General features: G+C 40.7%; 4 protein-coding genes across 4 annotated transcripts in view; 3 read left to right on the plus strand and 1 right to left on the minus strand.

Moving 5' to 3' along the window:
• Positions 1-1,326: 1,326 nt before the first annotated feature.
• zcchc17 (zinc finger, CCHC domain containing 17) lies at positions 1,327-5,058 on the minus strand. Its single transcript, XM_072447517.1, has 7 exons — positions 4,944-5,058; positions 4,443-4,597; positions 3,172-3,272; positions 3,012-3,103; positions 2,827-2,927; positions 2,612-2,748; positions 1,327-1,566 (listed from the first exon to the last, which is right to left on the minus strand). The coding sequence occupies exons 2-7, from the start codon at positions 4,579-4,581 to the stop codon at positions 1,393-1,395; spliced, it is 744 nt and encodes a 247-aa protein (XP_072303618.1). The 5' UTR covers positions 4,582-4,597; positions 4,944-5,058; the 3' UTR covers positions 1,327-1,392.
• Positions 5,059-5,062: 4 nt separating this feature from the next.
• On the plus strand, positions 5,063-10,888 carry snrnp40 (small nuclear ribonucleoprotein 40 (U5)). Its single transcript, XM_072447516.1, has 10 exons — positions 5,063-5,293; positions 7,717-7,846; positions 7,932-8,025; positions 8,726-8,891; positions 8,993-9,115; positions 9,227-9,347; positions 9,427-9,509; positions 10,172-10,233; positions 10,310-10,413; positions 10,604-10,888. The coding sequence occupies exons 1-10, from the start codon at positions 5,183-5,185 to the stop codon at positions 10,651-10,653; spliced, it is 1,044 nt and encodes a 347-aa protein (XP_072303617.1). The 5' UTR covers positions 5,063-5,182; the 3' UTR covers positions 10,654-10,888.
• A 469-nt stretch (positions 10,889-11,357) lies between these two features.
• On the plus strand, positions 11,358-17,203 carry nkain1 (sodium/potassium transporting ATPase interacting 1). Its single transcript, XM_072447537.1, has 8 exons — positions 11,358-11,457; positions 11,815-12,189; positions 12,855-12,992; positions 13,085-13,165; positions 13,812-14,009; positions 14,295-14,355; positions 15,076-15,157; positions 16,099-17,203. The coding sequence occupies exons 2-8, from the start codon at positions 12,136-12,138 to the stop codon at positions 16,106-16,108; spliced, it is 624 nt and encodes a 207-aa protein (XP_072303638.1). The 5' UTR covers positions 11,358-11,457; positions 11,815-12,135; the 3' UTR covers positions 16,109-17,203.
• An 847-nt stretch (positions 17,204-18,050) lies between these two features.
• The window catches only part of pum1 (pumilio RNA-binding family member 1), a 28,622-nt gene continuing 20,032 nt past the window's right edge, over positions 18,051-26,640 (plus strand). The window contains exons 1-7 of the mRNA XM_072447535.1: positions 18,051-18,206; positions 20,381-20,553; positions 21,995-22,117; positions 22,187-22,255; positions 24,780-24,885; positions 25,063-25,256; positions 25,346-25,518. Of these exons, the coding sequence (XP_072303636.1) occupies positions 20,392-20,553; positions 21,995-22,117; positions 22,187-22,255; positions 24,780-24,885; positions 25,063-25,256; positions 25,346-25,518 (827 nt within the window). The 5' untranslated portion in view covers positions 18,051-18,206; positions 20,381-20,391. The remainder of the gene's footprint in view (positions 18,207-20,380; positions 20,554-21,994; positions 22,118-22,186; positions 22,256-24,779; positions 24,886-25,062; positions 25,257-25,345; positions 25,519-26,640) is intronic.

Genomic DNA, 26,640 nt, shown 5'->3' on the forward strand with positions numbered 1-26,640 from the left:
ACCTTTCATACAGTGGATCAGTGAAAGGAAAGTGTCGTCACCCCTTTCTCTTGTTCCAGTCTTGTTGGTTACAAGTTGTAACCTATATTAAGCCCAAACCCTCCCCCTGTGTGTAGGGGTGTCATGTGTTGCCATCAGGCAGACAAATGTGGAGCTATTAAGACCCAAGGGGAGATGTAAAGGAGTTACACAGTCATGCTAAGATAATTAATAATACAAATTTTGTTGTGTAGAATGAGAAAAATTAACCAACCACCAAGTTGTGATAGAGACTGCAGATGTCAAAACCAATGCGTTTTATCAGGCAATATCAAGCCCTTCTATGAACTGTTTTTTCTTCTTCAAAAGAATACAGCACAGCACAACTTTGATTTGCACAGTATAGACCAGTCTGAGGTTTGTAATGAGTGATCTGAAACACCAACCATCAACACAACATGCAGGTGAATCTGTGCCATGCAATATTGTGCATGCAAACACTGTTGACATAATATTATGTAGCATGTGACAAATGTTTTGAAGCTTAGCTCTTAACATAAACATCAGATGACCAACTAAAAAGGAGGAATATGAAAAGAGCATAGAATTAGTGCATTCAGTGTTTAGCATACTGGCATGTTTAACAAGAACATTATTGAGAGGACTGAGTAAAGTTAAGTGCCATGTGCCCTGCTATCTGCTACTTGAAACAATATTTGATACCACTACATTAAAACATAAGTCAAAGCAGAAGCAGCAACATAACATCTATCACTCCAGTGTTGCTGTTGTATGCATCATGTTAAAAGGACACCCAGCTAAACTCAACAGGACCCTGAGGGGGGCCATTTTCTCCAGAATTATGTTCAATATTGTGAACAGGTGTTTTGCACACAACATTACAGAAATAACAACAGGTCAACAAATAAGTGAAGGTCTTTTTAACAATCATAAAATAAACTTCCAACATTTTACATGCTACAAAAACAAGAACAAAATTGCTCAATAATGAAAACAAAAATAAAAGGCAACTACCTGGTATCATGACAGGAGGTTTCTGTCAAACTCATTCATGTCACAATACATTTCCTGTAATTGTATATAACTTCCTGTGTGTGGGTGTGTGCAAATCTACTACGGTCGCTGGAAGAATACCTGATTATGGATTTTCATTGAGCATAGGAAACGTGAGAGGTGTACACCATAGCAGGTCTCCAAACGGGGCACCCACATGCTGCTATATTACTTACTCCTCTCAAATTACAAATGATGTGTGTGTATTCTTCCCGCTGGGGGAGAAAAGGTTACTTTAGGACAAGTGGAAGCCGCCGCCAGTTTTCAACAGAAATGATTGATGACAATATTTATTGTAACCAACGTGAAATACTAGCTGTGTCTAATTATCTGTGTCCATTAGCTGTTGTCAGCATGTTTATGATGCTTGTGTTTCTTATGTTTTTTCTTCTTTTTGTCTTCTCTGTCGTGACGCTGCCTCTTAGATTTGCATTCACTGCTGCTGTCACTGCCGCGGTCACTTTCCGAGTCCTTTTGTTCCCGCTTTCTTTTTTTCTTCTTCATTTTCTTTTCCTAAAAAAAGTGTACACATTATTTTTCTCAGAACATGAGAATACACGTTTATAATTATATCATACTGATTGAAAACATGTTTTATTATTGTCCTGAACTTATCTTTAGATCTAAATCATCAGCATTAACGTACATATCTGGTAGAGGACATTACACAAAACACTGAGTAGGTATATTTTTGGATTTAAGTAAAGCTTATGACCAACAAACCATAGCTTATTTAAACAATGTATTGTGTAATCATGGTTAAAAAGCTACATTCATCATCTTATCGTTCAGTTTTTACAGATAAATGTGGTCACTAATACAATATGTGTGGAGCTGTGGGGTAAAACCCACAAAACAAATATTCAACCTGTAACCGTTTATCAGAAGATAATCAGGATTGTAATAACAAAAGTTACAGGTAGCACACAAAAGTTTTATTCCTACAGATGAGAGTGTTAAACTGTGCTGATTTGAAACATTTTAAAAATAGCTCATAAATACTGTATAAAGCCAACAATAAAATTACTTTCTTCTCATCTTCAAGTCTATTCTCAGACACGGCTGTTACTCCTTTTCAAACATGTGGCACTTTTTGCAGAAATTAAGACATGCATGTTGTTGAAGCAACTGGATGAATTTTAAAATTTAAATATTTTGACTAAAAGTCAACAATGGCACAGGTTTCAAAATAAAATAAATAAAACTTGGCATACAGTACAATAACTGAGTTCAGGATAAGGATGGGACAATAAATTGTGGCATATTGAAAGATGAAAATACCATGTGGAAAATTATATATTTTTTTAGATTAGATGTAGTTCGAACAAAAAAGGGTTAAGCGCTCGTAGCATAAGCAGTGCAACAAAGACAGCAGGAAAACAGTCAGTTAATAACTGTTAATTGTGAACCACACAATTTATTCATTATAAATTATGTCAAAATCTTCTTTTGTCTCGCTCTTGTAAACCTACCAATGTTGTATCTCGACTTGTTGGAATAGTGTCTCATCCGTAGTTCAGGACAAACAAGTTATAACCAAAGATGTTTTTATCACTACCTTTTTTTTCTTCTGCTTGTCTGAGTCTTCCCTGGTTGCAGATGCTGAGGTCTGCTGTAATGGCTCATCATCGTCCTCTTCAGGCAGAAGTGCATACTGCAAGCCTGGTGCTGAGAAACAATCTTTTGTAAAGTGCCCTGAAATAAAGGATATTGTAGAAGACAATGAATGTAAGATACATAAATTAGACACACATTTAATATGATATGTTACACCTTTACAACCACACTTTGAGCAAGTTGTATTAAGTACAGCCTCCAGTGTGATTTTGTTTCTTGTTCCATCTTTGAACTGCTTGCGTCTCCGTGCATCCTGGCTACAAACACATATCAAATTAATGAAATAAAATCCAAATAAACCTGTATTCTAACATTTACAGGCTGAAAAAAATGAAACATACTCAGCCATAACATTGTTGGGATCCAAGTCCCGGCCAGTTCCCTGATTGACAGCTTTCATGGAGAAGGACAGCTTCACCTTTTCACCTTGAGTCTGAGATACAATAAACAAGACTGTAGGATTTATTAATTCACAAAATGTATGGAAAAAACGTTAGGTACCTCTTTCCCAATGACTTTAATCCACACCTGCTCTCCCACATCCACAATCTCAGAAGCACTTTCAACTCGAGATGCAGACATTTCACTCACATGAACCAGACCTGCACATAAAAATAGTGCATCCATTAGATTATATGAATGGATTATTATTTAAATACTATTATATCATCATAATGTTGTGATGATATTTGGTCTACAACTTTATTATACTAGTAAATTATGAAGCACTGTTTACCACATACTGACCTCCAGTGGTGAAACAAATTACTATAAATAAGGTTGGTGTCAAAAATAGGTATTTTATAAGTCAATTGTGGTATATAAGTCGATTGATTTTAGCAACCATTTGTATTTATACTTTATTCTTACTATTATGTTGCACCATATTGCCAAAGCAAGTGCCAATTTGTGAATTTAGTTAACTGACAATGGCAATAACGCTATACTGATTCTGATTCTACTGATTGTGTTGTTTGAATGAGCATTGTGTTTTTTTCTTCTTTTTATATTGACAACTAGGCATGGTGAAACCATTATAAAGGAATAGGAATAATTAACCCAAATAATTTGGTAGAAACAGTAACTATAATAACATTTTGTTTAATATCACCTTTCTCTTTTTTCCACCTTTTTTCTTTCTTGCTGATGATGAGGTGTTTTTTCTAATTAGCTTTGAAAGGTAGGACGTTCCAGAGTTGTGGGGAACAGCGACTAAAGTCTGTGGCAGGCCGCTCCGAGGATGGACGGATGGTGGGCAGAAGATGAGTAGGTTGGAGTGTAAAGGTGGAGGAGGTCGGGCAGGTAAGGTTGTGCAAGATTGTGAAGAGAAGAAGGATTCTACCGTAAATCGACAATTTTATTGGAAGCCAGTGGAGTTGACAGAGGTGGCACTTCTGATGTAGCTCTGCTGCGGGGGAGTGTCGAAGGTGGTGAATATTTCAAATATGGAAATAAGAAGATATGGGAAGACACCCAGACCAGGTGACAACAATCAAGATCCAAGCATGTGTACAGGACCTTCTAGTCGACTCAAGAAATGGTTTCTAATAACTATTATAATATATAATACTATATATATAAGAGCTCAAGGCAATCTAATAAAACATGTAGCAATATTGGGAGCCCGATTATGAGTCTCTAAACACTAACATTTTGTTGTTATAACAAGTCAAACTTTTGGTAACTTTAGTATGCCTATATTTCATCCTATTAACTTGACACAGCATTGGACCCTAAACTGATTTATATCTGAAGGCTGATTTTCTACTCACCCTGATTCTTGTACCCTGGGAGTCTGACAAAAGCCCCATATGTTTGGACAGAAACGACCTCTCCTTTGCAAATGCTGAACATTGGGGGTAGACCATCAAGGCCAGAAGGCTCTGCATTTTCTCCAACTCGATCCGACATAGTGCCCCAATTTATACTGTGAAGAACAGTGAAACAATGAATTAACAATAGGCATTGCGACGAATAAATAAATAATCAAAGATATGTAGCGTTCAGATATTTGGGGGAAATGATAATTTAGGAACATGCCTGAATCTGGTTTTGATATGTTCGCGATTCACGAACTAATTATTGGTTTGGATGTGAAAAGATGATCATACATACATCATACAGTTTAGCCATTTGACGCATATTTAACTAGTGTTACACAAATACATCAAGCTACTGGTCTGACTACTGCGATTGATACAACTTGTAAAGCTACCTAAGTGCTCCTGTAAACATCAAAAATGACGATAACAGATTTAAAACGTTGTTATTACCTTGGCTAACCACGGTGTTGTTTCAGAAATACATCCGGTGCAACAGAGCTCAAAGACATAAAAAATAGCCAATCAGAGCCCGAGTTGAAACCACTGACAAATCAGATACCTTAAACTACCGGAAGTGATCGCGTTCTCTTTTTATCTGTACGCTGCGCTCGCGTTCCTCACAGAAACACTTCCATTATTTCCAGTACAAGTAGTTAGTTATCGTGTATTATTCTGTCGGAGTTCGCAGTATGATTGATCCAAAGAAGAGAGCGGCGGATATGGCGCTTGTGCCGACAGCGGGGAAACGGCCGAGGAACGAGCTCGTGGCCGCGGCTCAGTCCCAGCAGCTCATGGCCACGGTATGGTCTTGTTGAGCTACAACCGATTGTTAAAAGTTCGCGGTGTCTGTTTACTCTTGGGTCCACCATGTAACTTTTCTGGCGTAGGTTCACTATGCCACCTACTACCTGTTTCCATTGAGATGTTATTGAGATCGGGATTGTGTCTGTCGAAACACGTAGAATTACCAATTGTTGTTAGCCTAATGCTAATCCAATGGAGACTTTTAGATGCTAGATCAATACTAAACATAGCGTTCATTACAATTCTCATTGTATTCTGAGACTATCGTATGATAAATGTTTGACCAGAAATGACCCAGCAGTTTGTTGGGTTGTTCCACGACTTGTTTAGTTTTGGCTGATGATTCTATATGGGCGTTTTGTACTCAAACAAATATGGCGGATTTCCATGGTAACTTTAGGATGAAGTCTTTCTATTTCTCGTTTTCTCTCCCCTTCTTCCTTTTTTTTTACGATGGTATAGTTAAAACGCATTCTCTGAAGACGTACAACTACAGTAGGTGGCGGTAATGTAACACTTTATGGATACCAACTGTTGGAGAGATACTCCGGGCTGTGTGGACTGTAAGGTGCTGGTTCAGGTGTGTAGCTGTCACTGCTCTCGAGTGCCGGGCAGAGCACTACTTACGGCCTGGGTGGATATTCACATTGATGGAGACATGAGGACAGGCTCAGGAGCTTTATTGAACCTCAGATACGCACAGATTGCTTTCTAATTCTCTGAACTTTCTCAGATCCTGCTCGAATTCCTCCTGATCTGTCTGATCGCTCGTTCGTCTGGATTGACCAACCGAATTCTTCTTTGGCGGTTTATGGCGGCTGGTAGTTAGTGTTACAAGTGTTACATTACCGCCATCCGCTGTAGTTGTACATCTTAGACTTTATTCTTTAGGCTTTAGGCAGAAAGGTGAGCACAGGGCTCTGAAGAGCAACACAGCCCTTGCTTACGCACCACTCCTCGAAAGCGTGTCACTTCCATCGTATGTACTACAAGCAGAAATGGCCCAGGCTCTTTGAATGGTGTTAATGACGTCGTCCTGTAGACCCACAGATAGATTTAACCTGGGCCAGACCCACAAAGCAAGACGCTCCGGGTGAGTGCGGAAGATCTCCCTGTGTGCTTGTGGCACCAGGAGTGTGAATTTCTCCACATCCACCTCATCCGAAGAAAGGCTGACGAGCTCCCCACCGGAGTTGGAGAAATCATCTCGGGAGCTGTATTGCTCGGCCATGCGGCCGGCCTCCAGCTCGTCAGGATCAAAAAGGATCCAAATAATCGAGTTGATCGTCCCAATAGTTTCCCGTGGGGAGGGAGTTTTCCCGGGGATACTTTTCCTGCTGCTCTTATGGTGGGGGAGTGGTTGCCCCCAGCACCGTGTCAAGCTCGTTTGCCTTGCGAGTCTCTGATGGCGGGTTTTCTGAGAGAGGCGAGCACAATGATTACAGGAGACCTGGGATGCCAACACGTCCTGGGCATGTTGCAGCCCGAGGCATGAAGCACAGACAGGGTGACCGTCTGCCCCAGAAATATTCTTGCCACACATGCAAGCTTTTGGTGTTACGTTCTTCTCCGTGGTGAGGAGAGGTGGGTACGTGCTCTGTAATAAAAGTAAGGGCTAGTGAAAGAAACCTACTACAAAACTCACACCAGCAAAGAGGTAATTGAGTAGCGTTCGGCCGCAGCGCGATTAGCTCTCCTTATGAACAATTTAGCTAGTCCGTAAACCACCCAGTCTGAAGGCTTCTCGGGGTGAGAAGTGTTGAAAGACTGAAGGGATGGCACCTCTATCACGCTAGACAGGAGGAGTAGGCTCCGCTCGGATGTAGTGTTATAAGGCTTCTTGTGAGATACCGAAAAACCAATGTTGAAAGAGAACTTGTTTTTGGACGTTCCATCCCGAGCTCAATTGCTTTACCTGGAATGTTTCTCATATGACATTAAACCGATCCATCTTGCATTTATTCAATTGAATAATAACATTTAATCTGAAGCTATAACATTCCCATTTAGACTAGCGGCCTATACGCCACCAGAGAAGCTACATAGTGCACCTTTTAATTAGGTTCTGTTTCCCATGGTAGAAATAGGTTTCGGGTTTCAAGGGGTTGTATGCAACATTTTGAGGACTGTTTCCAATTCAAAATCTTTAATATTTAGTTTTAAATAGTAAATTTCTATGGCAGTGGCCCTAAATTCTCATCATTCTGAGACCCATGGATAGGTGTCAATGATTTAAAATCTCTTCATTTTCAACGCAAATCAAAAACACAGGTAAAGTTGATGTGCTCTCAATACATATTTGCAGACCGGGGACTGAAGGATGGTATATTTAAGCTAAATTGATACATAATTTGATTTTGATTTACGAAACAAATGCCACACAGAATCCCTTGGTTTACTTGTCTTGCTGTCTCTCCAGGGCCCCCCTCGGACATCCAGTCTGCAGGCTCCCATCATGCTGATGTCTGGGCATGAGGGTGAAGTGTATTGCTGCAAGTTTCATCCAAATGGAGCTACTCTGGCTTCGTCAGGATTTGACAGGCTTATATGTAAGTCAAGTTTACATTAGCGTTTACACTTGTGGGAAAACACAGAAATCACTTGAAAATAATAAATGTGTTCTCTTTTTTTTAGTAATGTGGAATGTTTTTGGCGATTGTGAAAATTATGCCACTTTGAAAGGACACAGTGGTGCAGTGATGGAGCTGCACTACAACACAGACGGCAGGTATGACTACAGTGCCCTTCTAAACACTCTGGGTCAGGTAGAGTGGTTTGAATCCCCAGTTAGTCCTTTGTTCTCTTTGGCATGACACTTAATTAATTTTGCCTTTGTGAACATGGCAGACAAGTGACTTTCTGGTGGTGGTCAGGCGGGCTGTTGGTGCGGATTAACACATTTCAGTCTGCCCCATGGCAGCTGGGGCTACAGTAGTTAAGCAGTAGTTAAGGAACTATGAAAAGGTTTTTCCGCTCAATACATTATATAAACCTGTTAATGTATTATTATTAGTTTATGTTCTTTGGAGCTGTTCAACCAAAACTTGGATCTTGGCAAACGCTATGGTACTGATCCTATCCCATTATTATTAGTTTATTACGTAGGTCTGGTGTGTCAATGAACATACAGTACGTGATATGAATGCTGTAAACACACCGGATTGTAGCCATGGGCCAGCAGTTGCTCTGCATTCACATTCATACAACAGTGTACATGGACACTGAAGGCAAGGTGGGTAAAGTACCCTGCCCATGGGCACAATGACATGCACTTATCCGAGTGGGAAGGTTCTGCTAACACTAAACCACTGCCGATCCATCCTGGTACTAACCAACCCCACCACGGCTTAGTTTCTGAAACCAAACGACATTGGGTTTTCTCATAAAGCTCCGCTAAACAAATACTGATGGGATTATGTCTCTTGTAGTATGCTGTTTTCCGCCAGCACAGACAAGACTGTTGGTGTGTGGGACAGTGAAACTGGAGAAAGGATCAAACGTTTGAAGGGTCATACATCTTTTGTGAACACATGCTACCCAGCTCGCCGTGGCCCTCAACTGGTGTGCACTGGCAGTGACGATGGCACTGTCAAGGTGAGATGGGGATTTCAGAATCGTATAATTGATATTTGAGCTTTACACTGTTTTTTGTTTGGTTATTTTTTAATCTTATTTTTTTTGTCAACTCAATGCAGTTGTGGGACATCCGTAAAAAAGGAGCCATCCACACTTTCCAAAACACCTACCAAGTCCTGGCTGTAACTTTTAATGATACCAGTGATCAAATAATGTCTGGAGGCATCGACAATGAAATTAAGGTACAGCAGAACAATGTAGATTTGATAAAGACACGTTTGTTATATTCAGCTACAATTTTGTCTACCTAAATAAGCATGGTAATCAAAATTCAAATGTATTTGTCTTGACAGGTGTGGGACCTGAGACAGAATAAGCTGATCTACACAATGCACGGCCATGGCGATTCAATAACAGGACTCAGTCTGAGCTCAGAGGGCTCTTACCTGCTCTCCAACTCTATGGACAACACAGGTCTTTAGCATGAATCTTACCCACATCTCCTAAATACCTGGGATCGTACTCTTAAATCTTTTTTTTCCTTTCACTGCAGTCCGTATTTGGGACGTGAGGCCATTCGCGCCCAAGGAGAGATGTGTTAAGATTTTCCAGGGCAACCTTCACAACTTTGAAAAGGTATACAGCAGCTTTAATTTAAATTGGGAAATCATGATAAGAGCAGTGTAATAATACATGATGTGTGGTTCTTTCATTACCACAGTGTTTAGTGATTTAAAACTCGTTGCAATCATATCGCTCTCACATACACCACAGTAACATCTGAAGGACATTTTTATGCATTTCTTTTTATAATGATTTTACTTTTGTTTTATTTTTTCAGTGTATTCTAAAACAATGGCATGTTTCTGTCTCCTCTTTACATGCGAGTCACAGTCCTTTTGTACTCTCACTGGTCTGTGCTTAAGCGAACAGCTGCATGGCTTCTGGCAGTATTTATGCTTGTTCACATCAAATCAAATTCAAATCAAATCAAATTCAAATCAAATCAAATCAATTTATTTTTGTAAGGCCCAAAATCACAACAACAGTCGCCTCTGAGGGCCACAGGGAGAAATGAATCAACAATGTCTTTGGTGGCGATGAAGTCAGACAATGTCTGTGGTGGCGAGGGAGTCAGACAATGTCGTAACATTGCCTTTCACTTTCTTGACTATTCCCTTGCCTTCTGTTGTTTTTTCTAATAGATATCGGCTCCTATTTCGTCTAATTAAAATACATACAGTGTACTTGTATCATGTTTCTAATTCGTCTTCTAACATCTGTTATTCCTGTCTCAGAATTTGTTGAGATGCTCCTGGTCGAACGACGGCAGTAAGATAGCTGCAGGCTCGGCTGACAGGTAAGCAGAGAATGACTTGGGTCTTTTAATGTTTTTGTCATTTTCTTAAATATTAACACATTCTCATCATTGTCAGATTTGTGTATATATGGGACACCACATCACGAAGAATCAATTATAAACTGCCAGGGCATGCCGGTTCCGTCAATGAAGTGGTTTTTCACCCAGAGGAACCCATCGGTGAGTGAAACAAGGCTCTAGGCTCAGATTACACCAGGAAATAAAACTGGTGACATTTGAATTCTGGACAAACTTGATTTATGAACACTTTAAGAAATACAATGCAGAGAAATGGTATGTGCCATTTTTTGTATTGGGTATTGACGTCGATTTGCAAGTTTAGTCATCTTCCTGTTTTGTCTCGTTACAGTGCTGTCTTGTGCCAGTGACAAGCGGTTGTACATGGGAGAGATCCAGTGAAGTTTGTGTTCAAGGATGAGTCAGTGCGTATATGTTGAGCGTGTCCTACAATGCGAGCGTCCAGCCTTGAAGTCAACTGGGAGGTGTTCAGCTGCACAGCAAAAGCCTCTGTAATTTGTGAGCTCTTATTTGTAACAGAAGAGTGTGTTTGATGTTTATTTAGGAAACATTGAAATGTTTTATTTTTTTTTTAATAATGCTTTTGCTTACTTTTTAATAAAATTATTCTAAAGTGTTGTGTTGTTGTGCTTCATATTTGATTATCATCTGCAAAAAAAAATCTGACTACATTAAATTAACATGCATTGTGTAAATAAAGCTTTGATAATTGAATATCAAAATTAATTCCAAATGGTTTTATACTTGTCCCTCTCAGGATTTAGGCGACTAACCTTTTTGTGGTAGTTAAAATCTTTTGCTGTATAAAGTTATCTTTAATATTCCCTCTATTGATTATCTTAAGACAGTGGTCATGATTATCTACTTGTTCAATCAGAAACAGTTCCTTTGGTGGGTGCTCCAGTGCAGCGGCTCATGGGCCCTGTTAAACAGACAGTTGTGAGCTTGTTAAACTTTCAATAACCTCAGGCTGACTGCTTGCGCCATTTCTGTGATGCCACATTTTGAGCTCCAAAGCCTAGTTTCTTTGTGCTCCCTTGGCCCGTGCCTTGGCCTGGTCCAACTCTGGAGCTCCTCCTCCCGCCCCCTCTCTCTCCCCGCGGCTGCTCGCCTTGCGCCGCCCGGCCTCGCTTGTTGACAAAAGACGTTTGGAAACGAATCGAAGGAGCTCCATTCTCAGTACCGGTAAGTCTTTGTGGTCGTGTACTTGCCCCCGCCTTTTGTAAATGAATCAGAGCAGTAGCGGAATGGGACGGTGACTCCTCCTGCTCCTCCTGCGCTCCTCCTGCGCTCCTCCTGCTCCTCCTGCGCTCCTCCTGCGCTCCTCCTGCTCCTCCTGCGCTCCTGGAGGACCGTGAGTCACAACGGAGCGCTTTGTGTCCGGACTCTGTAAACTGCGCGTAGCAGAGCGGGGTCGTCCCTCCTCCCCACCGCCCCCGTGTGATCTGCTATCATATGATGCTCATTTTTGTCTGCTGCCTGGGGCACATTATGACAGCTTTCCGTCTCTCTTTGTGCCTTTGTGTGTCCCATCTCCGAAAGGTGTGGCCGAGGTGATCCGTTTGTTGGTGCTGGACGCTTTGACCGCAGAGGGCCGGCGTGGACCCCCTCTCCCCGCTCCTCCTCACTGAAACCTCCAGCTCCTGGTATTTACCCTGCCGACAAAAGCACAATCAAGATGGGGCATTTGAAGTAGCCGGACTGCGTGCCCCTGGACGAGGGTGAAAGAGGTCGCGGCCTTGGGCAAGTTTTTTCAGCCGGGAATGGTGTGATCTGAGACGGCCAGCCATTCTGGATCTGACCGGGGACCCGTCTTTCCCCCGGAGTGTCCGTGGCTCCAAGCCACGTCCAGACTCCTCTAAGATGGGGAAGTGTGACGGGAGGTGCACGCTGCTCGTGATATGCTCACTGCAGTTGGTAAGTGTGTTCAATCAGGACAATTAGACAAACAGTGTGCCTGCACATTGTAAGCAGACATTTTTGTCCACCCCCTTTCCGCATAGTCTGACTAAAGCCATGAGTTGCAGCTGCTGGGGGTGCGTGCCACATTTCAGGCTAGGGTGTGTGTCTTTGAAGATGAGAAGAGGGGCAGGGGGCGCTTAGAGGACTGTATAAAAAGTAAACCATGTGAATCTTAAGTAGGCTACAAAAGCACTAGTGAGGCCATGTTTACCAACTGGTCTGATTCTTTCAGGTAAAATGATTTGTTACTGGATTAGTCCTAGAATCGCTTAAGTTGTAATAAGAGTGTAATGTGAGACATGGCTATGTTGTGCTGATGCATGGACAGTGTGAGCAGGCTATTGTTTGCAGTGCTGATGAGGTGTAGTGTGGCAGAGGGATTTAGCCCATACATTCTTATTAGTTTGGGGGAGCTTTTGGGGGATGCTCCTCTTTTTCCCTGGACTGGCTGGTGCTCCAGGCAGTTACCATGGAAACAACTGCGGCAGACCTGTGTATGTGTGTCCCAGTCAATGTCTCTGCATTTATAAATGACTTGTTCTTGTGTACCACATTTGCATATGGGCTCTCATGTTCTATGGGTCTGTGTTTTGAAGTGACCCCGTTCTCCTGTCTTGCAGATGGCAGCCCTTCAGAGGCAGGTGTTTGATTTTCTAGGTTACCAATGGGCCCCTATCCTGGCTAACTTCCTGCACATCATGGCCGTCATTCTGGGCATGTTTGGTACAGTGCAGTTCCGCTTCAGATACCTCATCTTTGTAAGTTCTTGATAGATAGTACTTTCTTCCATGTCTGTTGCTGTGACAGAAGCAGCACCATTGTGACTTGATCTCTTTGCTTCTCTTTGAAGTATGCAGTGTGGCTGGTCCTTTGGGTGGGCTGGAACTCTTTCATCATATGTTTCTATCTGGAAGTTGGAAACCTGTCTCAGGTAATGCATGTGGTTTGGGATTATTTTGTAGATCTTTTTATAAAGGTTTCTCTAGCACTAAAAGTCATAGAGGACACATTATGCAAAAGCAACTTTAATGAGCTTGTAACCTTGTTCCAACATTGTTCCCTCATCATCTGTGTATTCAAAGTTGTGCTGTGATTGATTAATGTACATCTGAATAATAATTATCTATTGTCCTTTAACTGAGGCTTGAGTGCCCAGAAAATATCTGTTTTCACCTAGTCCCTATCCCCGCCCACATCCCTGTACTTAGCTTTGATGATTTGAAAAATGAAAATACATGTAGGGTTCTAAAATGTCACATAGCCACTTTTCAAAAATAAAAACATGATGAAATGCCACCATGAAAAAGGGGCTTATCAGTTCTGCAGTTTTTAACAGGACGTCAATGGACCTATTTCTATTATTAAGCCGTTTTAGATCAATATTGTGGTTTACAATTAAACAAAATGTATGTCTGTGTATATATATATATATATGTGTGTGTGTGTGTAAATATTTAAATATTGTCATGTGAAATATTACTACTACTACATTTTGTACAGCAAACTGGCCATATTGCAATCATAAATCTTGCTGTAATGTGAGCAGCTATTCATATATGCATGTTTATTACTCCCAGGACAGAGACTTCCTCATGACGTTCAACACATCGCTCCATCGTTCGTGGTGGATGGAGCATGGTCCTGGTTGCCTGGTAACACCGGTGCTAGACTCACGCATCGCACCTGACGACCACCACGTCATCACTGTCTCCGGGTGTCTGCTGGACTACCAGTACATCGAGGTGCTGAGCTCAGCTGTTCAGGTCCTATTGGCTGTAAGTGACCTAACAATTACTATAACTGCAATACACAAATCTCTATATTACTTTGTAGTTACCTTTAGGTTAAAATAGGTTGTAACACAATCCTAAAAATTTGTAGTAATAATAGGTAATGTACTATGGGTGAGGTCCTTGTGTGTTTATTTGGGTGGTATCATTGTTTGCATCCTCAACATATTGAATTAATGTAAAGAGTTAATGGCTGACTGAGAAAAAATATAAACATATGTTTATGATAAAATTAGTCCAGGTGACTTATTTTCGTCTGTCTCTCAACAGCTCTTTGGCTTTGTATATGCCTGCTATGTGAGCAAAGTCTTCCAGGATGACGAGGATAGCTGTGAGTACCTTTTGATTTAAGTGGCTTGTTTATCCGCTTTTGTCAGTGTTTTGCCAAGTAGGTTTTTTACTTAGCTCACATTATCAAGAGAGCCTTGGTGCTATCAATACTGTGCAGTGAGGTTAGCTCATTGTTTTCTCAATCTGTCATGATGAGCAATATACCACAGAGGATTCCCTGTGAGTGGTTGAGCGCTCCATCTGTGGGGAGTATTAAAGATGTCTACCACAATATTCCCACTGTCAGGAGAGTCAGCCTGTGTGCTCAAGCATGGCAGATTCTGTGTACCATCTGTGGACAAACCATCTACCACCCAGTGTTTTGACTCTAGTTTGAATACAGGATTCACAAGAAACTTCACTAATGTAGTAATTATGTCAATATAAACATATATGAAATATAGTTAATGTGTGTTAAAACATTCACTGGGGTTGATTTTTTTTGGGTGTGTTTTGTTGTGAGCAGACTGCAGTAATTAGGATGGGAAAAAAAGAAGAAAATTAATGTGTATGTATAAGTGACAATGGATTTTTGAAATAGATGATGAATTACTGCATTACTGCAAACTCTGATTATGTGTGCATGCTGATATGGGGCTGTAGCAAAAGCACAATAACAATCTGATTTTATGATATTTGTATTTCAAAGTACAAGAGCAAGAAATGAAAGACTAGACATAGCAGTGACGTGGTGTAATATTTTGTCTTTTTTACTTTGAAGTTGATTTCATTGGTGGTTTTGACTCTTATGGATACCAGCCCCCTCAGAAGTCCTCTCATCTCCAACTGCAGCCTCTGTATACGTAAGTGGACATTTCTAAACCATGTTCCAATTTGAAATAAAGGGTTGTTATGATGATGATGATGATGATGATGATGATATAATATAATACATTTGTTGAAAGAAAAAAAGTATCCAAACTCAATCATACAATTGATAATACTGCACAACTTGGCCATTATCTGCTTTATGGAACTTTCAGCATGACAACCAACACAAACATTTATCCAGAGTGATCAAACAACGGTCATCTTCTTAATCCCCATTCACACATGCAGCTTGACCTGGGAATTTAACTGGCATTTCACATGTGTGAATGACGCCAGAACTGAATTCCCTTCACTTTTGATCTGGCAATTTCCCTGGTAAATTGCAATTTCTCTGGTAAATTGCCAGGGCTAATGCAGGGAAAAGGTGTATGTGCGGTTAAAGCCAGAACATTGCCAGTGCCATTACTCTTTTCTTTGGTTATGAGCTTGGTTTCCATGGTTACACTGTGCAGTTAAGTTCCATTTTCATTCAGTTTAAATGATGCAGCACGTTTCTGTAGTGAGAGAAAGCAGAGAGAAAATGCCAGGTCAAGTGTCAACAGAGCAAACCATGGCAATTAACTGGGAACTATGTGTGAATGGGGCTTAGAGTAGTCCTCCAGGGAGAGTCTGCACTTGAATCTCACCACGAACGTGTGGAGGACTGAAGATTCGAAATATGGCAATGACGTCTATTCATTTCATGTCAAAAGGGTGTTAGGGATGTCCTGTTTCTTCACAGGAATTGAAAAGGATATGGCTACATTTGGTCATGGAGTATTTTATTAAATTAATGGTTTTTCTAAATAAATACTACTTCATTAATATCCAATCGCTTTTAGTTACTTTATTGGCTATTGATTGATTTAATTAATTGTCTACGGTATGAATATTTTTTGGCTTATTTGTCTTTTCTTTTTCTTTTTCTTTACAGAGCTGGTTAAAGTTTAGAGTGCTAAACCATGACAGTTTCACTGTGGATGGAAAGTTGGCCGGATTACACTCACTCTGCGTGTCACAGTTTACTCAAGAAACAGACTTCTCTCACCCAGAGGAGACCTTAAGTGATATGTGAAGTACACAGCCCTGATTTGAATGTACAGCTCTCAGGGATGAACCAGCATGTCAGTGTTGTGACAGGATGATGCAAGAACGAGGAGTGCCACAAGCTGAGGACATCTCTGTCTCTGGAGACACACTTCACTAAACTGCCAGCTCTCAACACTCCACATGTGCTTGTAATGTATCTGTTTAACTGTGTTACTACGGACTATAGCGGGGGCATTGTAGTAGCACCTGGTTTATAATGCTCAGCGACACCAGAGTGTGGGCTGTCGGTCGCATAATGAAAAGGCACTGCTTGATGTTGTATTAGAATGTGGTGACAAATTAGAGCAGTCTTATGGCCGGGTCCCAAAGCCATAGTCCCAAAAATATTTTTAGTATGTTTATAACTGTTCAATGTGATGACGCACCCAAGGGCACTGTGTGAACTAAGTACTACTTCTAATGCTGTTGATTAGGTATGCAGATGACTTTGGGACCCTATATTGGTATGTCTATGACTTAGGGGGGAGAAAGGGATACTGTGCATGTAAATAACCAGCCAATTATGTTTTGTTGGTCCTATTTAGAAAAATGAATGCATTCGGGATGGGAGACTTTGTGGTCATACCTGTTCACTTCTCTCTCTTGAATGCTGCAAACCCATCTAATGGTCTTGACTCTTGCACAGTTGAGTCTTCAAACAAAAAGGACCTTACCCCCTATAAAAACATAAAACGGTACTAGATCTTAATAGGACTGTTGTGTATAAATCTGCCATTCAGATCACAATAGGCCTGTAAGTATTACTTTCATCTCAACTGCTCAGTCACTGCACTAATGCAGAAAGTTCAAATATGTGCCCACCTTAGCATGGCAATAACACAAAAAATGTGTGGGAGAAGGAGACTGAAGAGACACAGGTATGAGGTAAAGAGTGTCTTTGGACAAGCAAGGTCATGTTTGACATAATAAAACACTTTGTACAAATGCGACTTGTGTTTTGACTTAGATTAATTTGCCTAATTGTGCCTTTGTGAGCATGCCAGCATTTTATTTCAGTTAATCATATTTGTAAACCTACTATTTAGCCCATACAGAACATATGGTCAAATCAATTCTCACAAGATAACTGCAAACTGTAGGCTACACATAATCGAATAAGGTGTTCATGTTTTGCTCCTGATCAATTTGCAAACATCTGGAGAAAAGGCAGCATTCCGACAGATTTTTGTCAAAATTGCCGTTTAAGGAAATTTCCTGTTGATGTTTTTGGGGCCAGACCTCATAAATTCCTGGGGTGTGAGGGAGCATCCCACCTCGTCCTGCCTGTGGCGCAGGTGGACCACATGCTGCGTTGCCATGACTGCCAGACTCCCCGTTACCGTGGAGACGCATGTACATATGGATTCTCCGATGGAAAGCAATACAATATGTCACAATTTGTAATATTTCATCGTTTTTTTTTTTAACCACCGTGGGCTAATTATTTTGCCATCGAATACCATTGTTTTGTGCTGTAGTGCGTTGAACACTTTGAAAAATAAAATCACGTGTGTCGGTCAAATATTGTGAATGAGCCTGACCTATTCTCTTCTATAAAACTCACCTGCTGTGAAAGACTTCAAACATAACAAAGGGACCGGTTGTGTGTGTGTGTGTGTGTGCGCATGTATATATATATATATATATATATATATATATATATATATATATATATATATATATATATATATATATATATATATATATATATATATATATATATATATATATATATATATATATATAATGTATGTGTGTGTGCGCGCGCGCGTGACCTCCCTCCGCTCCTGGTTGGCGCAATGAACCCCGCCGCACGCGCTCTCTCTCATCCCTTCCCGTCATGCAGCGCTCCAGCCTGCTCCTCCGTTTAGCCGCCATGTTGTCGGAGTGAAAGCCTGGGGGTGTCGGAGACAAACTGGGGCCGATATCCGCGACCATCCACCCTCTCCGCCGGTAAGTCGAACGGATTTGCCAGGTGGGGTCATGACAGTTGACATCCATCCACTTGCCGGGGCCGGTATTGTAGCGATGGCGGCGATGGGACGGGCTTGAGCAGTGTTTTGTTGGTGCGCCCGGGCAGCAGCAGTAGCCTCCCTTTCTGCTCCCTTCTTCCTCCCGTTGTGTCGGGTCTTCCGCTCCAGACAGCTCTCGGGCCTTTGTTAGCATCCGCGTCACCGGGACCCGTGCGGCTGCGGACACGGCGGACAGGTAGACAAACTCTGAAGGGGCGCGGATGATTAAACACGGGCGTTGTGGCGGTTGTAGAGCGGTGAAAAAGGCCGTTTGGACGGTGTGTTTTGGCACCCGGTGTAAAGCTTGTGCCGTGGAGGCCGTGTTGTTACAGAGACGCGCCGCGAGCCCCACAACAAACCGACTGCGGCTTGAATACGAGCGTTAATGTAAATATAGTCGTCCAGACCCGTCATCCACACTGTTGCCCGTGTTGTGTGTGTTTCTGATGTGTCATGTCGCGTTGGTGGAGTATGTTTAGTCTGAGCTTGTGCTTGCTAGCTGCAGGTTCAGTCGGCTGCATGTATTGTCACACCCCTGTCTGTGGCCGGCGTGTAGGGGATTGATTCTGGCTATTGAATAATGATTAACCCACTTTTCTTACGGAACACGGTGCAAGGTTCCGGGTGCTGTGTTCAAACCAGTCCCAAACAAGCCGTGTGCCCCTTGCGCTGGAGAATGGCTGCGCTCGAGTGGAGGATTTCCGGGTGTTGCATGGCGGTGTGATTTGTGCTTTCTCAAATCGATACACGGAGAATCTTGGTGATAGGATTTGTGTACATGGACGTTTAAAGTTTTACATCTGCACAGAGTACTGTTTGCAATGTAGGCTTCAGAGTCTAAATCAGCTTTTTTTTTAGTTTTAGCATCTTAGGACATGTGTGTGTTACGATCTGTGGGAGACTCTCAAAGGTAATTACTGTATTGGTCGGTGTAAAAAAGAACTGCTTGTAATTTCCCGTGGCCTGTAGGGAAACTGGTAATTTTAACAGAAATTGGAGCTTGTTGAATAAGGAGTTGTTGTAAATACAAATTATATACTTTTCTGGGGTGTATCAGGCCATTTCTATTAAGTCTGACAAATTTAACTTGAATAATAACTAGAGAAATGGAAAATGTTTAAATTACAGTGAATATAGTCTTTTTGCTACACCAGTTGCTATTACTGACTTATTCACTTCTAGACTGAATGCAGCACAAGTGTGTTTTAGAATAAGAGATGGAGCACTTCACCTTCTCTGAACATCTCTTTTGAACACTAAAGTCTTGACTTTTGGTTGTCACAATTTATATATTTTGTTAATATAAACCCTATAATTAAATAATTATTTTTTACACTTTGTTAAGTAATAGTTATTGTCTTGGGCAATATATACGTCTATTGCCTTGTGTCTCAAACCATTGAAACATTTGTTACTATAAAAACAAAAGACTTTAAACAATTGATAAATGATCAACAGCCGTGTTGATGATTGATTGAGCTTATGCTTTCCCTCCATGTCGTGGTCTTGCAATGTTTCATTCTGTATCATTCGGAACAGCATGAACCTGATTATGAGGGCAAACTGTGACTAAATCTGTACAAATAATGTAACCATCCATTGTGCACTCACGAAAACCTACCTGATTTGGGGAGTGTTAGTATTTTAGCTGAAAAACTGAAAAAAATGATTTGTGATGCCATTTACAGTTGGGTCCATAATTTTTTGGTTGGGACCCAACTTTTGGTCTTATCTGTTTACCAAATCATTCATGCAACAGTTCTTCTTTAATTAGATTGTTAATTTTATTTTAGGATAAACAACCAGTGTTTTTCACCATATTCACATTTTAAACAAATGACGACTCACTCAAATACACATTTTTATATGCACGTGCAACTGAGTATGTAGTTAAATAGTATTTAGACATAAGGATCTCTCTGATCTGCAGTAAAGGCCTGAAAGGACACCACTGAGGAGGAAATCTAAATTGTAGCCATGTCCCTAGGTCCCAGACTTCAGCCAGACATCATCATCAGGATTTATTTTTACAAAGAGTAAAAAAAACTTTTTTCTTCTTCAGTATTTTCTAAACAAAGTGCCACATCCTGATGTGTGACTTGTGTTCTCTTTCAGTCTGTGGTGGAATGAGCAGTGTGTGTGTGTTGAAGAGGAAAGCAGTGCTCTGGCAGGATTCGTTCAGCCCCCACCATAGATCTACATCCCCCAGCATGCCCGTGGTGCTGAGCAGCGGAGGACATGCCCCTCCAGCAGGGCAGATCCCTCAGGCCACACCCCCCAGCCAGCAGGTAAGACACATTTTACAGTTTAATACATAAATGTACAACTCGGGCTGTAAATGTAGACTAGCGTATTCTGAGCAATATAAAACTCCATTTACCATCAAGTCATGTCTCTTGCCTCACTAGGGCAGGCTGCGAAATAGACGGGGGCCCGTGGCCCGTAAGCATTCAAATCGCCAGCAGCCCGGGGTTTGAATTAGGAGGGGGCCCGCCGTGCCCCTGTATCGAAATTCCTCGAAAAAAAAATCAAGATTTAACTAGTAATTTGGCCATATTTGGGGCATTTTCATTGCGTAAGTTTCGTTTTGACAGACATGCCACTTGGCAGTATTCTCACTTCTCATTGGCCGAGCGGTGTCCGTGATCTAATTTCGATTAAAGTGGGCATCTGATTGGCCGCTGCGTTCGGATATACTCTGAAATGCCCGGTCAAATTTTGCCCCAAAAGTGATATCTCGGTCGGCGGGCATCAATCTCTACTCAGTCTGCAATTCAGTCTTTTTAAAGTTGTTTGCAACAAAAGCTGTATGTCGATGTGGAAGTATCCAAGGAGTTAGTTCATTGTTTATTTTGTAGGCTGTGATTTTATATATTCCACAAGATCTCCTTGTGTCAAATGCTGTAGACAGTATTTATTTTGTATCTAAAAACATTATTATATTGAATTAAACAGTATTGAAAGATCATGCTCTCTGGTTTATAGGAATTCAGTATTTGTGCTCTTCCTTCATATCAAATAAAAGATAAAAGTACTTTAAATTGTTTTACATAATAATAACTAGGTTTAAAACAACACATTTATCTTGTTCTTATGACGCCGCGCGCTTGTGGGCCCCTGAAATATCTGGGGGGCCCCTAACTTTTTTAGATAGAGGGCCCCCCTGGCCCCTAACTTTGAAAATCTTATTTCTCATCCTGTAGGGCTGTTCCATTAAAATCTTAATCAGGATTCAGTCAGTTCTCAGTCAGTTCTATTTGTCAATTATACATTTGAGTCTTCCACTGCCCATCTGTCAGTAAAACATCTCGCCTCAGCCTTAAGAGAAATGTTCTTTTTCTTTTAAATGGCGTCAATTATTTTTGTTCATGCAGTGAACATGCAGACAATTTTTAACAACTAAAATCAAAATATATTTAACAGCCCTATGTATAACTATCTAAATCAAATGAGATGAATTAATAAGACGTAAAAGGCAACAGTTGGGCTTAAGTTACTTTAAAGTGAAGATTAAGTCCTTGCATAAGCTTTTACAGTTGCATTGCATAGGTTTGTCATAATTTTGCATGCTTTTCTTACATTTCGCACTAGGCCTGATCTTGTTTGTCTCGTTGCTATATTGCCTGTCTGCAGGGCAGAATCCATGAATCAACAGAGGGTTGAGTTGTTGGAGTGTTGTTGTTGGTAATTTGAGGATATTGTGCTCATGTCTTGTATGTTTTTCTTCAGGGTGTGGCTGGTGCTGGACGTTCCCAGGATGATGCCATGGTAGATTACTTCTTCCAGAGGCAGCACGGTGAACAGCCGGGCAAACACCGCTGGCCCACTGGAGACAACATCCACGACAGTCAGGTGTGTGGCCTTTTTGTAACATTACATTATGGGTCACACAGTACAGATGTTCACTTTGTGTTTTTTCAGGTGCGGTCCATGGATGAGCTTAACCATGACTTTCAGGCTCTGGCTCTGGAGGGGCGTGCAATGGGAGAGGTAACACATTTATAAATCTAAGGTCTTTCACGAGACCCTAAGGCCTGCTTATAGTGGCCCAATACGCTTCAGGAATTCGTCTGGGTTGGAAGAGCACTGAAGTTTAACTTGATGATGAAGATGATAATAATAGTCCTATGCATTTGTACTTTCAAGCATTTTACAGTGCAAGTGCTACACTTTAGTCATTATTACTTGAATCCATGCTTGGTGGTGGTAAACTGCTGTTGAAGCCTGGAATTAAATGACAGTGGCGAGGCAGCCAATCTGCACCATCAGTTCCTCCGACCACCACCAATCGCTCACACACCACATCCTTTACGTTCACATGCAGACCCGGAAAAACATACACAAATGTGACCTAATCTAATTTAAACACATCTGTCAAATTGAATATAATTTTGGGAAGTACGATTCAGGTCTCTTGATTTGAATCTTAAACATCCCAATAATACATGTAAAGAAGGCTCAGTCTAGTTGTATTGTGTTCATATAACAGTGTAGTTTAGGAGAGGCGTTCATCTGCACATGTTAATAAACAGCCTGAGAAATATTAGGCATGTGTTTGGAGGTGTACTCACTCATTTTAGATCAGCTGAGATGACAAACTACAGACCCTCCCCTGCCGACTAGGAAGTGTTTCATCATGATCTGATGCGTTAAAATGAAAGTAAAAACAATTGAGAGGTCAATGTGTTTATTTGTGCTTTAGAAAGTAAGTAACTTGTGTGCAACACAGTTCTTCACGTCTTAAAATTAAATTCTCAACGTGAATTGAGTTGTTGCATATCTACGTTTACCAAAAGTGTGGTTGTAGGTATAGTCACCTGTCACTGTTTTAATTAGCAATTACAACGTTTTAGTGCAAATCCTACATTTTGGATTGTATGTCCCTCGGTTCTCACTCGCACCTCTTAAGGTTCCGAGTGGTGTGAGTTTGTTTTTTTTAGTGAGTTCTCTGGGCATGTAAGCATAGTAAGTCGGGTGAGTGAAGGGCCTTTTCAAGGACACTGGGCCACTGTCACTGATAGGGGTGTTCATGGTTAACTGATTGACCATCACAAAATGGGTGTGTGAAGAGATTTTGCCTCGTTTTCAACTTGTAATTACACAATTGCGCAACCAGATGGCCCTCAAGTGCCCTCATACAGTTGTGATGTCTCACGCTGAGTGAAAAAAGGTTGCTGAAACTCAAACACTGACGAAGACTGAGCAAACCGTGACAATGCAGTATTTATGAACTAATCCTAAGAGTGCTTTAGTCATAATCACCACAAGAGTGCGTCTAAACAGCCTTTTTAGGAGCTTGCAGCTCAGCCATGTTGAGCACAGTTTAAAGACCTGTCACACTGCCCTGTTTACTCTTGTAACACAACGTGGTCTAATTAGGACTCGTACAGTAAAAAAAAGCACTGCATTCTCGTAACCAGTTAACAGACTTTTGACCACGAAGGTCTCTAATGAAAAATAAGCCTTTAGTTTTAATAAAAGTTATAGTTCATAGTAATAAACAAATATCAAAGGAGTTTCTGCATTAGATAACACATTTTATTTATTATTTTAAGTACCATACCTTTGGGGCTTTACAGTGCTCCTGAATAAAAGCCGCACCAACGAAATTTATAAAGAAAAAAGAAATTGTACATATACGGGCGGCACCTGTCAATAAGCCGCAGGTGCCCACGTTGCAACGTGGGCACTTAAGCCTCTGTCGTAGCTCTGTCATCGTGGACTTTCTGTTTCATACTCGCGGCCCTCTGCGCTTTCACACAACAAAACTAAGTTTCCCAGTCACACTCGTAAGTTTAAAACCCACTGCTCTCTCCTCTGTTGTGCTTCAGTTGCCACAGGTCCACGTGGAACAAACTCCGTGCAAAATTAAAGGATCACAAGTTGTTCCGTGTGCTTCATGCTCTACAGATTCGCATGTTTTTAATTAAATATGTAAATTAAACTAATCCTTGAGGCAATGAAATGATAAGCTTTTTTGTAATTGAATTACTCGTTTTAATTGTTGCAACCCTACATATGACTCAAATGTATTGTTTGGAAAATGTTTAAGGCTTAAAAGCGACATTTGTGACATTACTTAAACCAAAAATAGTTGCTGTGTTTTTAAATGAGACTGAGGAGACATACAAAAGATTACCACCATGTCAAACCGGATGAACAGGAACGTCAAAGAGGAAAGGATTTGGTGAAAAGTCTTTGAGCAGAAGGTAGAACAGACCCAGGGCTTTGTTTCCTACAATAAATAAAGCACAGGAATCTGAGATGATCTTTAGTGTAAGCTTTGAATGTCAACCCTCACCATTTAGTTTCCCTTGGGCATAGTACGTTTTATTACTTAAACAAAAATTAATACAGCTATCAATATTATTGTTTCACTTCAATAAATGCAGTATTCACCCTATTAAATTACTAGTTTTAATTGTATGTAATTAAGTCTAGAACATCTTACAATATCTCATTTTAGTTTTAAAAAGTCTTCAACTAACTTGTGTATGTTTTTCATCTCGTGCAGCAGTTACTCACTGGAAAGAAGTTTTGGGAAACGGATGACTCTGGAAAGGACGGCCCAAAAGGGATCTTTTTGGATCAGTGGAGGGACAGCGCATGGGGGGCATCAGGTACTTCACTTTTGAGGCACTTTGGCCCTTTTTACCAAGTTAACAGCTTAGGGTTTTAAACTGTTTATGAATCATATCTGCAATCAACATTATACAGTAATAATACGTTGGTAATTCTACTGTATCATTCTTAAAACCTATATCTGACAGTATTTTTTTTTCATCCAACTTTGTCAGATCATTCGGTTTCCCAGCCCATCATGGTGTCCCGTCGGCCAGGTCAGGGTTTCCATGGCGGAGGTGAAGTTGGTGTGGGCTCGGTGATGTCTCCACGGTCGGAGAGTGGAGGTCTGGGAGTAAGCATGGTTGAGTATGTCCTGTCCTCCTCACCGGCTGATAAACTGGACCCATGTCTTCGAAAAGGCCCCTATGTAAGAGAGAACAGAAGTCTGTTCATACAATTAATGGAATGGCCTCAAAATTAAGTTTTTTTATTTTAAATACACTATTTATTTTACAGGGTCAAAGGGATGGAGAGGCAGAGGAAGAGAAGCGAGAGAAGCCGAAGACGGCGTTTGAAGGAGAAAAGCTGAAGGAGTTGGCTGAAGGAGACGCTGATGTTATTAGTGACGTGATTAATCCCAATGGACTTCCTGTACAAAATGGCCTCGATGTGGATGTCAAAGAGTTTGGGTACGATTCAGTGTTGGTCTTTTTGGTCCTGAATAGTCTTATTGTTTTGCTCTACACAAAGGAAAGGGCAGGAGCAGGAGGAGCCTGTTGAAAAGTGTGTCCTAGTCCTACCCGTTCCCTCTTTTTGTCTTTCACAAAGTACTTTATTGAATTTGTTGGTCTTAAAAAAATAAAATCTTTACTCAGACTTTCAGGCCCCTCCACTGAGCGCTACCATTCAGCTGCTGTTTATCACAAATTACTAAAATTGTGTACCGTAAAAGTTGGGACTATTTAGTGCTCCTAAATATAAGCCGCACCAACAATTTCTTAAAAAAAAAAAAAAAAAAAAAAAAAAAAAATATATATATATATATATATATATATATATACATACATACATACATACTGGCCGCAGAGATATTTACACCGAAATTGGGTATGCGGTAGAAATGCGCTGTATCGCATGTCCGCATTCCATGTGTATCTTTGCATTTAGACGTCTAAATTCAGCTCCTCATTTCACAGTGACTATGAGTTTGATTGTAATAAAACACGCATCATTTTGAAGCTTATTATACAGAGAACATATCCCTATTGTCCCTTCTGTCCGTGATTTCTCTGTGGTGATTTACTCATGTCTGTATGAACATCTGGTTCTGCCCTCGCGCTTGTACTTGGCGAGTGAGCATTTTTCCTAATGAGGGTGCGCAAGAAAAAAAATTGAGAAGCTCTGCATCGTTGCATAGTAAAGTATTGGCTTATAGTCCAACTTTTACGTTAAAATGGCTGCACCGGGTAGCGTTTTGATCAAATATTGCACAGAATTTCTTTCTTTAATTTGAGGCAATAAGACATGAATATTATATGTACAATTTGACCTAATGGCATGGGAAAATATTAAACTATTAATGCCAAAATAATTGTGACTAATGATAGTATCACAATGATTAAAATTGCTGACAGTTTAAAAAACTTCAGCCAAATCTGGTGTTAAAATTTTCACTAAATGAATGCATACCGGTACCCTTTTTATTACAATAAACAATGTTTATTGTAATAATGAATGTATACATTTTGGGTTAAAGGAGTTTGTAAATAAGTTTCCACAGAGTATACCATAACATCCCTCTGGTTCCTGGC

Source organism: Eucyclogobius newberryi, unplaced genomic scaffold (assembly GCF_026437365.1).
Source record: "Eucyclogobius newberryi isolate DKJ021-1_F unplaced genomic scaffold, fEucNew1.0.hap1 SCAF_16, whole genome shotgun sequence".
Taxonomy (NCBI): Eukaryota; Metazoa; Chordata; class Actinopteri; order Gobiiformes; family Gobiidae; genus Eucyclogobius; species Eucyclogobius newberryi.

Coding starts and splice junctions, on each gene's coding strand:
- snrnp40 (XM_072447516.1), top strand. CDS start 5,183: ATGATTGATCCAAAGAAGAGAGCGGCGGATATGGCGCTTGTGCCGACA. Junction 5,294..7,716: donor CCCAGCAGCTCATGGCCACG/GTATGGTCTTGT, acceptor CTGTCTCTCCAG/GGCCCCCCTCGGACATCCAG. Junction 9,510..10,171: donor ACCTTCACAACTTTGAAAAG/GTATACAGCAGC, acceptor TTCCTGTCTCAG/AATTTGTTGAGATGCTCCTG.
- zcchc17 (XM_072447517.1), bottom strand. CDS start 4,581: ATGTCGGATCGAGTTGGAGAAAATGCAGAGCCTTCTGGCCTTGATGGT. Junction 3,273..4,442: donor CCCAGGGTACAAGAATCAGG/GTGAGTAGAAAA, acceptor TTTTATGTGCAG/GTCTGGTTCATGTGAGTGAA. Junction 2,928..3,011: donor CCCAACAATGTTATGGCTGA/GTATGTTTCATT, acceptor ATGTGTTTGTAG/CCAGGATGCACGGAGACGCA.
- nkain1 (XM_072447537.1), top strand. CDS start 12,136: ATGGGGAAGTGTGACGGGAGGTGCACGCTGCTCGTGATATGCTCACTG. Junction 12,993..13,084: donor GCTTCAGATACCTCATCTTT/GTAAGTTCTTGA, acceptor TTCTCTTTGAAG/TATGCAGTGTGGCTGGTCCT. Junction 14,356..15,075: donor CCAGGATGACGAGGATAGCT/GTGAGTACCTTT, acceptor TTTACTTTGAAG/TTGATTTCATTGGTGGTTTT.